Raw genomic sequence first — 12,467 nt, 5'->3', positions numbered from 1 at the left:
AATAAACTATCTTACCCTTGTAAAACTTGTTTGAAACGTGAAGAAAACTATATAATGCACCTTCTAAACTTCCAAAAAGGCTTTCTTTTTTTTTTTTTTTTTTTTTTTGGTCATTCTAAGCAGATCTATTAACTATATTAATCACCCATTCTGAATATCATAAGAATGTTCATCTAGCCATAAAAGAACATTTTTAAGAAAATAATTTAATGGTTTTAATGACATTATAATACTTCAAAGAAAATAATGGCATTTATGATATCTTAAAATTAAAAATTCAGTGACGGCAATGGCCCCACAGTTGATTAAGGACCACGGCTGGGTTAATTAGCTCCGTTTAAATTGCCATTAATCTTTTCTAAATGGTTCTAGTGATTTCTTTAACTTAATGAGAATTTCCTGATTTCGTATCACTTAAATATCTTGATTCCAAAATATTAAATATAAATATAATTTAAATCCTAACGATGTGACTAAAAATTTAGAGATCTCATTGAACTTTTGTTTGATTGTGCTATTTAACCCTCTTATAATCTATATACAATTTCTTAACATACATTATTTCGAATATAAAATAATTAACGTATGTTTTATTTTTCTATCTTATGTTTCTTTTTTCATCTCAATCTTTGTCACGTTTATATTTTTGGCAATAAAAATTTAGAGAAAAAGTAATATGAAGTGCAATTAATAAAAAGTTTAATAATATTAACAGATATTTACCTTCAATGTTAGCTTTGATGGAATATTAATAGTTTTGCATGGAGTTAAGTAACACAATTATATGTGACACTTAAAATTTAGTTTAACTATATAGAGGTAAAATATAATTTTCACTTTTAGAAATTAAATAATAAATCTCGCTGCTAAAAGATGTGGATGTGGATGAGCCACATTATATTCAAAGCAATTGATAAAAGTTAAATATTATAATTATCATTGAAATTATTGTCTTTCTCAAAATGTCATTCTATTGGTTAAATCTAATTAACTATGAATAAAACACAAGTTAGGGCAAAAAAGACTATTTTATTTTTATATAAATTATTAAAAATAATTGATAAACCATCCAATGCCATAATACAATAAAATATATCTTATTTTATATAAAAGAAAAATTATTGATAAATATTATACACAACTCTAGAGAAAAGGGGTACTACCTTTAATAATTGTCTATTATGAATATTTTTTTAAAAACAAATCATAATGACAATCCGAAAAAAAATACGAAAGATCTCTGTTGCAATTCTGATATTTGAAGAAAAAAAATGCAGCGGCAATTATGACACTTTGAAAGTTTTTGGTGGCAATTACGCAAAACTCTCTAAATATAATATGAAATTATATAACCTAAGAGGCGCATGCAATTTCTTTTCCAGCGCTTATGCAATTAAAGATACAGTATGATTCCGCACTTTAGATTCCATCTGATAAGATAAAAGAGTCTTTGACCATGTGTTTGTGCTGGAGAGAGAAAAGAGAGAGAGAGAGAGAGAGAGAGAGAGAGAGAGAGAGAGAGAGAGAGAGAGAGAGAGAGAGCATAAGTGATATGATAACCCTCTATCTCTTGGATACTGTGATATGGAAGGGAAGCCTTGGGATAGAAGCTGAGAGTTTAATCATGGCAGAAGAGGTATGATCATTACCCTGTAATTGCCAGCAAGAGCAACCTTCATGCAGAGAGAGAGAGAGAGAGAGCTTTTGGGTTTTTGTACAAATTTAATTCTTCCTCCTCCCCTAGCTACTGATGTGAGCTTGAGTATATAGCTTGGATGCAAGCTCTTGAAAGGGCAAATTGTGGAAAGTGATCAGTAAAGAAAGGCAGAAAAGGGAGAAAGGCAAGCCATCTGGGCATCTGGTTAAATGTGTCTTTGGGTGGGGGTGGGGGGTGGTGGTGTTGAGATTCCAATAAAGCTCACATAAATCCCATTAATCCTCTCCTCCTTTCCTCCATCTTGGGACTATCAAGCCTTTAAACATCATGATGGGGTCTTCAAACCAAGAAGAACTCATCCATGGGTCCTCCTCTCTACCACCTGCTGTTGCTCCTCCTTTCCATGGTATGGGAGTGGGAAGCAACAATTACGAATGGAACCAACCTCTCATGCTGTAAGTTTTCACAACACAATAGTTAGTTATTCCTTTCAGTAAAATTAACTTCTTCCACAATTAATGTAGAAAATGAATGAATGAATGGATGATCTTTGAAGACATTATATACTCTTTGTCTAAATAAATTCCTAGGATTTGGAGTTTTCTTGCTTATTTGCACTTTTTTTTTCATTTTTTTGTTTGCTACTTGTGTTGTCATTACATGGATCCTAGGAATTAATTTGTAGCCTAGGATCATGACAACCTCAGGAATAATTATCAGAGTGTCATGACTCCAAAATTCTTCTTTCTCCTCTCCCAAGGAAATTAGAAATAACTGCATGGCTGTTTTGCATGAGAAAAATCTATCAGTTTTCTCTATCTTTTTACTGCAAAAACTCTTTAGATTTCAAACCTTAAGTGTTGCTTAAATTAAATATGATATAGATATATATATGTATGTATATGCAGGAATTGTGGTGACTTCACTTCAGATGTCAATGAGGCCTTCTCGTCAATCCAAAGGGATCATAGCATTAATCCAACCCCTCCTCTCAGCTCACTTCTGTTGCAAGATCTAGGGCTTCAGTGGGATACTGGCAATGCCGATAGCTTCATGAACCATCCAGGCCACTTGCCAAAGATCAAACAGGAGCTATCAGCAGCAGATACATTATTCACAAAGCTCAATGAACACTACCAACTAGACGAGAAGCTCCTCCTGAGGAGTACATCATATCCTTTAGAGAACAGCCATAGCAATGGCCTACAGCCCCCGGCCGGCGATTCGTTATACAACCAGGCGAGCTTCGCCTTCGATCTTCCAAGCGCTATGACGGCGAGACTGAGTTTGCCGCCGTTGCCACTCCCGGGCGCCGCAGACATGAACGTCCATGCTTTGCATCTGTTAGCTTCTGCTAGAATGCTTGGTAGGAGCTTTTGCCAACCTTCTTGGAATGGTATGGCATTGCTAAGAGAGGGCATAAATTATGGGCCTTCACATCTTCAAGAAGCTGTTCAAGGAGTACTACCAACCAGTTGCAGCCACCATATGGTGATTCACTTTTCTTCTCCAACACAAAGAATAATCATACTAAAAGTTAATTACTAGTACTAATAGTAGAATGGATAGATATATACATACTAGTTCTAATATTCATAATATTTTATGAATGGACTAAAACATCAGCATTTAAGCAGTACTGAGGTTAATCGATCCTAGATTAGAATGTTCTACCACCAACATTTTGGAAATTAATTATCACCAAAATTGTTGCATTCATTGGCATTAACTTCATTCTCGAAATCCCTCGGCCTTCTTCGATTTGCTCTTATTTTGATAGGTAGTCTTTCCAGAATATATATGTTCTCCAAATAAGTACACCTACTAGAAACTAAAACTACTACCTTTAATATATTCTTTAAATATTTTATGATCATATGCAATGGCCTTTAAAGTGTTCTATACTTCTATAGATATCTAGCTCTTATACACACACACACACACACACATAATATATATATATATATTTCAATGAACCCATAGAGTACATTTACATGTCTCTTTTCAGCTTTATGAGTGACATACATCATCTTTTACAAGAAAGCGATTAGCCACTGTTGTTGTACATGCTTTGTAGTAGTTCCACAAGCATCAAGATCACTAACAGCTAAGGTCTCTCGCTCTCTCTCTCTCTCTCTCTTAACTGTTGCTTCTCCAAAGGTGCCATCTTTAGTGAGTGGAGTTACAGGAGCTAGAGCTACCAACATTGTGGAGCACAAAGCATCTCAAACAGTGCACCGAAAACCTCGGTTCGAATCGCGTTCCTCGTTCTCCTCCTTCAAGGTACGAGCTATAAGCTAAGTAAGCAACTATACATAAGAGTGCCTTCATTCTTTTCTAGCCCTTCTCTTTGTGCTTGTTAAAATGCTTGAAAGAACCAACGGTAGGTGAGAAAGGAGAAGCTGGGAGACAGGATTGCTGCTCTTCAGCAACTAGTCGCACCTTTTGGCAAGGTACGTATATATATATATCTATCTTTCTACCTACCTCTGATATTGTTATTACCTAGTTTTAGTAGGAAGATTAGGTTTCAGTATAATATAAACAGGTTAGAACTGACTTCACTGCATATGTTCTTCTTCTTCTTCTTCTTCTTCTTCTGGATTTTGCTCTATATACAACACCAAGAATGCTCAGAGAAAATGGTTAATGGTAAATATTAAATTTTATGGGTTTACCAAAGAGGAAGCAGATGATGGTCAATTGTTATGGTACAGTGGCTGGGAAAGGAGTTGCTTCTTCTGTCCGCTTTTAAGCACTTTTATAAAGCTAGGTGAATAGTACATTAGTTGATCTCTTCTTAAGGTTGGATAGAAGGAAAAATAAATAAATGGGATAAGTTTTTTTATTAGATGTAATAGTAGTAATAACCACTATCACAATAACAGTAATGATAGTCTGATAGCATAAATAAAGAGCAATTTTTGTATATTTGCTATTGAAACTTTTTCAAATACCATAATTAATTGTTACTTGCTTCCTATCTGCACTCTTTAAAATATCATAATTGCAACTAAAACTATTGAACACCAAAAAAAAAAAAATTGTCATTCCATGAGTGAAATCTAACTGGTCACTATTAAACTAAACTTAGTTTTGTCGGTTATCTAATGTCACCGCAAACAAATAAAATAACATAGCAAATTATATACCTTAATTGGTTCTCTATACCATATTTTAGCCATAGTTATTATAATTGGATCGGACATTAACTCAATTAGAAGTCAGGTTACTACATTACTAGTTCAACCAGTACTGACTCGGTTGGACGGCTAGTTTGTTTAAGATTATTTTAAATATGTTAATTATATATTTATTGTTCTAAGTATTATAAAAAAAAACTAAAAAAACCTGTGAAAGCAATAAAATTGTATTTCTTCAATTATTTTAGCTATTTTTAACTAATATTTAGATTTAAGTACATCAAATCGTTTAACTTATATAAAATCATACCTTAATTATACTTTTAATGTTTAAAAATATAATTATTTTAATTTTAAGACTAAATTACCCTTAGGGTAAATAACATAATAGTTTAATATTAAGGACAAGTAGGTAATGTTGAAAAAAGTGAGCAAATGAATGGATTGCAGCGTCAATTGTGTTTCTCACATGATAATAAAACTGAATCGGCTTAGTTTTTGGTTTACCAATCCGATTATATAATCTGGTCTGATTCTAATAACTATGTTATTGATCATAATTAGAAATAAAAAATTGGCACTAGGTATAAAAAGTTGTGACACCTTTTTAAGATATTGTGTTTTAGATTGCAATATGCTAATCCCATACATATATATATAGAGAGAGAGAGAGAGAGAGAGAGAGAGAGAGAGACTTATAATTATACCTAAATGGGAGATGGGCATTTCAATAGCTATATATATTGAATGGCTACAACTATATTAAACTCCCTTCACTTTGGAAATAATTTTTGCTTACTCTTGAAATATAACTTTTTATTCCAAAATAATAGCTAAATATTATAATTATTATATTCTATAATACAAACACTATTTATCTTATACCACTCACTAACTCAATTATATTTTACTATTGATATTTATCTCATCAACCTATTTTATATTAAATTAAAAAATATTTATGATAATTTTATAAAAAATAATATACATTTTTTTCATCTTTTTCCTTTACTTTATATAACATTAAAAATAATTATTACATTCTTATTCTAAAATATAAGTGAATCTAATAATAGTTATTCCTAAAATAAAGCTTAATTTTAAAAATAATAAAAATAATACATATTCTAGAATTTAACTTATTCATAAAGTAAAATGAGGGCTAACTTTCCAGTATGATCTCAAACTAAAAACAAATAATATATTAAACTACTTTTACGACTTTTGATAGGATAAACTAATGGTGTTCATGCATATTAGACTTAATGCTACACTTTATATGTAGCTAGACCCTCTCAATTGTAATTAATAATATCTGTTAACTGTGAGATGTTACCATTGAATTTGCATTCAAAAATTTTATTTGCCTCGTAAACTTTTGGCTAATTTCTACTAGTCTAAAGGAATAGGGTTCAGCATGACAACATCTTGTCATTATACCTACCGTTAATTTATAAAACTTTCCAACTCGAGCATCTTTCATTACACCTAGTGCACCCTTGAACATATGACTATATTCTCGACATAATTTTTAAGTCTTAGTTTAAACAAATAAAATATAAAATAGTAATTATCAAATCAAGTAAAGATGAATACTAAGATTTTTACGTAAAAAAAAATCCAACGAGTAAAAAATTACTGATCCAAACTTGAAACAAACCAATCATTAATAAACTGTAGCAGTTCACAAGACTGACTTATAGACAATTTTATCAATTTATACTAACCTTATCTGTTAGATCTCGCGACACACTGCTTTCCTTAATAGATTTTCAGACATTAATGATCTTTGAGGTTGATTTTTTTTCATCTTTGTGACATTTAAGATAAATATTTTTATGCGTAGAAGATGATCAAAGCCTCTATCAATAAAAAGCAATGTTTCTTTAAAAGCTTCTTCTCCAAGTAATGACTGACGACACTTAGAGTTAGGGCATCATAGGTCTTATATACCTTATAAAAATAAGGTTAAATATTAGTTAGATTAGATCTCACATATTTCTAGATTTTGCAAGATCATGATTCTATTTGAAGTAAAATCAGCCTTGTTTGAATGACTTGATTTGAGTCCTATATCTTCAAACTATTGCTAACATGTATTCGAATGGTTCAAACAATACCTTTGTGTTTTCGAATGACTCTAAACGGCTATCAAGGTGCATTCAAAGTCAAAACTATGTATCTGTATCTTTGAACGTCTTCTACGGTGTGTTTGGACGCCTTTCAAAAGACATGACTTATTTGCTTTAAATTTTTAAAATTTTCTAACCAAATCTTACCAACACTTGTATATATATTCATTTACATAGATCAAAACACTCAGAATATTTTTTACATATTTACCAATATTAAAAACCTAACAAAACTTTTCTATTATCAAATATGTGAGTTGATATCCATTGATCCTCTTCAAGCAAATAAACCAATATAGTTAGCATTTCTTGCCTTAATTTCTTTTTCTCACAGAAATCTTCTTACCTTCACATTTCATAAATAATCCTTAGTAATTCTGCTCTGGTATACAAATATCCTCACTATACCTTTTGCATCTCAATGTTCAAATACGTTCCGAACAATCAGACACCTTTTTACATTCCAAATGTTCTTTGAACAGTTTGATAAATTGAACTGTTAGCGTACCTATAGTCCCTAATTAATGTCCTTCAAACTCTGTCCGATAGAATAGTTGAATTACACCTCTTTAAATGTCTTCAATCTTCTCCGCTTGATTTTATACTAAGTTAGGTTTGTGTTTTGACTATATACATGACATTCTAATAGCTCGATACAAGTATTTTTGTTCATGAATTTATCATTAATACATAATTGCACTAATAGGGCACATAAAATAGATATTTAGCCCCTTATCAAACACTCAATTCTGAAGGTTCTTCTAAAGTTTGTCGGTATGAATATCACCACAAACAAAGTCATAGTTAATAGGATCTTTCTTGCTATAATTCATAGTGGCAAGATTATTACAGAATATGATGTTATGGAACTCATTCAAATTCTCCGAGATCTCTTTATCCTCCTTCATCCATAAAGAATAGAATCTTTTTCAAGCACATTTGTTTTATAAGTGACTAATTAGTTTAGTATAATCCCTCTAACTTAAACACTCTTTAGACTACAAATCTTTGTCAAGATTATCATAGTAATCTAGCAGCATACAACAGAGCAAAATAAAAATGTTATTGAACTTAGTAACCTGTCATTCAAAGCTTGATTCTTTCATGCGATCCCTATTAATATTTGATATTTTTCTCTTTGGAGAATCTATTTTCTAAGTGATTGGTCTCACCACAAGACCAAGCACCATCCATGTTGTGGCTGCCACATTTTCAGCTGGAACTAAAATATAGCACTTGAGAAAAGTTGTGAATGATCATCTCATTCTCTAAAACAATGTTTCATGATGAGAGCTTCTTCTCCACCTTCTATCCATTGTAGTACATATCCATGGTATACCATGTCAAGAAAACCTTTTTACTGCAATTCAAAGCTTGTAATTAAAACATCATAACTTTTACTACAATTCAAAGCTTGTTGAACAATTTAAGTGATGGGAATCATCTGTAGTCATTGTTGCACTCATAAATGATGAACCCTTAGCCTCTAAAATTCAAAGTTTTCTTCTGCCCATCAAAATTCTCCACCTCAATCGAATTTTCCACCAATGAAGTAATTCGTTAAATACCTTTCACTCAAATCGTGAAGCCCTGATACCAAGTATTGATTGGCGAGATAGATGAGCCCTTGCCAAGTCAATCTGGACTTGATACAACCTTGAAGCCCAACCCAACCCAAAAGCATAAGCCATTATTAGTCATTCATTTATTAAAAGAGATTTAGTTCTTTTCTTTTACACTTTTTTGGAACCATACAATAATAATTAATTTATGTCCTTTAATTTTGCCTTTCTTTCACTTGTACCTTAGTTTTGATTCATTCATCTAATTGGTGATGCAGACTGACACAGCATCAGTTCTAATGGAGGCTATTGGATACATCAAGTTCCTTCAAGATCAAGTTGAGGTAATCATCATTCTTATGCAGCATGAACACTTCAAATACATTCAATCTTATCCAAACTATATATTAAGTTTCTTCAAGACCAAGTTGATCAGGTAATTGCCACTCATATGTATCATTGAACACTAATAAGTGACTCATTCTAGCCTAATTATCAGAAAGGGAAAACAGAGTCTTAATTGTACTTCAACTCTATCTATCCATCTCTCTGTCTCTGTCTCTCTATATATGTGTGTTTTTTTTAATAATTAGAGTCCTCAATGTGCTGTATTAAAATCACTGTTCACTGTATGCAAGAGAAGATTCTCCTCAATATTCATATCCATTTAGCTGAATAGCATATTTACTATGGAGAAAATGGAAATACATGATTTATGTAAAGAACAAATAAGCAGAAAAAGAACTTGATAAAAAAGAAAGAAAGATTTGTTTTATCTTAGTGGAAGATAAATGAATTGGATAAATCACTAAAATCTTAGCCTTTTATGAAGGACTAGAGATGTGGAGTACTTAATCACCAATAAGAACATATTTACAAGATTAGTCTACCTACATTTATACATTCATCTAGCAAGTGCAATCCTTAGTAGTTCTTATGAAATATTATTACATTGTAAATATGCAACAATCTGTTCAATTAATCAGCTCAAGCCATATTAATTTGATAGCAAAGTTGTTTGACAACTATTGAGTCGTATGTTACTTGGAATTTGAATGCCATTGAAATTCTAGTGATTATACAAAGAGAACATGTGCATAATTATGGCCATATATCCAAATCCAAAGGGTTATTTATTTCATGAGAAAATTCAGCAATATTCTAGTTTAACTTCTTTTTAAAGTGATCACTTAGTGATTTTCTTTTTTTTCTTTCTATTTTGTTATCTTGCAGACACTAAGCGTACCTTACAGGAGACCATCCAACAATAAGAAATTAAGGACAATGCAAGGGGTATGTTATAGACATTGTTTTTCAATTTAGTAGCTATCATGAAACTATTTACTGCAAGATTTACTTCCACTTTATGTTTTGTTTGATATCAATTATAAATTTTGATACAAATCTAATATGTTTACAAATCAGAAGACATATTGCACATAATAGATCAACAAACTTTTACCATAAGTTCCTCCAAACTCATGGATTTCGATACAGGTAATCAAATAGGGTATATCTTTTTCCTATCTTTGCAAGGCAAATTGGAAGCATGCAATGAAAAAGATGCCATAGTTTTTGCTCAGGGAAAAGCCAAGATAAAGCTTTGCATCTACATTCATTTATAAATTTCTGATAAATCTCTTCTTGCTCATTCATCTCAATCAATTTTCAGCATCCTATATTAATAAATTCAGTGTCAGAAGAACAACCATTAATCTTCAGATAGATCTTTTTTTTCTTAACCTATTTTGAAAAGGTTGTCTTAGAAGGAGGATTAGCTAACTCTTGCATAGACTAAAATCATTCTGTTGAAGTGCATGTTTACATGAACTTCATTAAGAAAATATAAACTTACATGTTGTGACCTGACTATTTCTCCATTAATAGAGCTAACGATAACCGAGTCATTAGATGTTTTGACAAGTTATGTCATATTTATGAAACTAAGGACAGTTGCTCCTTGTAGATAATCTGCTCATATACATTCTTTTCTACGGTAACTAGGTAGTGAACGAGGAGAAAGATGTGCCAAAGCTTGATCTAAGGAGCAGAGGGCTTTGTCTGGTGCCTTTGTCATGCACATCCTATGTAACAAATGAGAATGGAGGAGTTTGGTAGCAGGCAAACCAAATTGCAGAGCCAAGTGTTTGAATTATGTAATGGAAGTGTTGTACATTAAGTTATAGCCAGTAAACAAGTCATTAATGGAAAATTTTCTCTCCCTTTCTGTTGACTATCAATGCTCTATGTTTTGCAGTTATACTACCCTAGCAATCAGAAGAGGTTACAATTTGATGGAGCAATTAAGTTTGATCAATATCTGATGACCTGTGCTCAGATAATAGAACTAAGTTTGCTCCATTTTTGGTGTAAAAAGTCTATTATTATTTTTTCACTTATCACAGATCAATATATATATATATATTGTTCTTCGGTAACCTAACAGCTTAAATTTTTTTGTTAACGAGGTTATATAAGTATAATTATTATCCATATGCATCTAAACTACTCCTCTTAAGCTTTTTATTTGTTGTTTTAAATATATATACTCCTCTTAAGCTGGTTACACCCATTGGGGCCAATTACAGATCGCCAAGTGCTTGGATGTATGAAGTTGCTGCAGAGAGACACTAGCGCTGCATGCTGAGTTGGCGGTTGGTCGTTTGCAAACAAACAAGCAGGTAATCTGGGTGCAGGGAATTTCCTGCAGTCATTGCCGCATCCGACGAATACAAGGAAATGAATTTAGGTGGTTGGCTCACCAAATTGGGTTTGGGTGAGCCACGCATTACTTGGACCCCACAAGATTATAGCAATCAGCATGCGAGCACATGGTGGGCCAGACGAAGGCCTAAACGCTCGGCGATGCCAATTAGCGCTGTTCTCACTGGGTGTCATTAGGGGGGTGTCAACGAGAGCCGAATACTAAGAAACTCGTGTTCGGCTCCGAATTTTTGTGTTTGCTTTTCTTTTGTTTTCCTGAAAACGGAATTTTACATAATTGCCACTGAAAACATTCAAAATGTCATAATTGTCACTATATTATTTAAAATATGACAAGTGTCACTAAAAATATCTTTGACTCTTTCAGAATTATTATTATAATTAATTTTTAACATAATATTCTTAACAAGTTATTATTAAATTAAAAAAACACATTTAAATGATTAAAATACCTTATTTTTAAATTAAGAGTGTAAAAAAAGTTAGAGTTGATTACACTTACACCCTCTTAAGATATATCCAATTTTTACGGACACTTTCTTTTCTTCTTTTTTTCGTTATAATATCCCACCTAAACTTTGGATCATAATGAAATAACAAATGACAATGATGAAAAATATCTAATAACTATTATACCTCTAATAAAAATATCAGCTCATTGATTTAGCCAATAAATAAAATAAAATTAAAAAATTACCAATATAGCCTCAATGAATTTATAGTTTTTAAGGACCCTATTTTCGCCCTTTTAAAGTCATCCACATTTGAATTTATAAACTCAAAAACATGATTTTAGAATGTCTTACGTGTACTAAGTTCTAACGCAGTGCATGTTTGAGACTATAAACTTGTTCGTATTAAGTTAACTACTTAATAAACTTATTTATTTTATTTGTGGCAATTGTTGGTGAACTTATTAATTTGGTATTTTTGTTTGTATTCATTGAGCATTTTTGAATGGTTCATGTGTTTGGAACCTGCTTAGTTAATTATAATGGTTGTGAAAAACTATAATTATATTATATAGAGCTACTTTACTTAGTGGTACAATCTATAAATTATAAAAGCTATAATCATGTGTTTGGAGCTTAATTTTCGTTTACTATTATCTATATGTATTATATATATAGGTTGAAATAATAATATTGGTTTGTTTGGAGCTTATTTTGCTTATCAGTTGTAAAATGGTTGTGGTACCTATATAACAATTTTTTAATTATAATTCTATTTAGATTTAGACATAATTTAT

General features: G+C 31.5%; 1 protein-coding gene across 1 annotated transcript; it reads left to right on the top strand.

Moving 5' to 3' along the window:
* Positions 1–1,505: 1,505 nt before the first annotated feature.
* Positions 1,506–10,865, top strand: LOC140778728 (transcription factor bHLH110-like). Its single transcript, XM_073123575.1, has 7 exons — positions 1,506–2,112; positions 2,566–3,148; positions 3,818–3,940; positions 4,045–4,110; positions 8,773–8,838; positions 9,728–9,787; positions 10,499–10,865. The coding sequence occupies exons 1-7, from the start codon at positions 1,985–1,987 to the stop codon at positions 10,610–10,612; spliced, it is 1,140 nt and encodes a 379-aa protein (XP_072979676.1). The 5' UTR covers positions 1,506–1,984; the 3' UTR covers positions 10,613–10,865.
* Positions 10,866–12,467: the final 1,602 nt, after the last annotated feature.

This window comes from Typha angustifolia, chromosome 15 (genome assembly GCF_048772165.1).
Source record: "Typha angustifolia cultivar Huaian chromosome 15, ASM4877216v1, whole genome shotgun sequence".
In the NCBI taxonomy this organism is placed as follows: Eukaryota; Viridiplantae; Streptophyta; class Magnoliopsida; order Poales; family Typhaceae; genus Typha; species Typha angustifolia.
Note: the sequence above shows the minus strand (reverse complement) of the source record. Positions and strands in the feature narration are given on the sequence as shown.

Excerpts from the sequence above, each read along its gene's own strand:
- LOC140778728 (XM_073123575.1), top strand. The coding sequence starts at position 1,985 with ATGATGGGGTCTTCAAACCAAGAAGAACTCATCCATGGGTCCTCCTCT. Across the intron at positions 3,941-4,044 it reads CCTCGTTCTCCTCCTTCAAG|GTGAGAAAGGAGAAGCTGGG; the intron begins GTACGAGCTATA and ends AACCAACGGTAG. Across the intron at positions 8,839-9,727 it reads TCCTTCAAGATCAAGTTGAG|ACACTAAGCGTACCTTACAG; the intron begins GTAATCATCATT and ends GTTATCTTGCAG.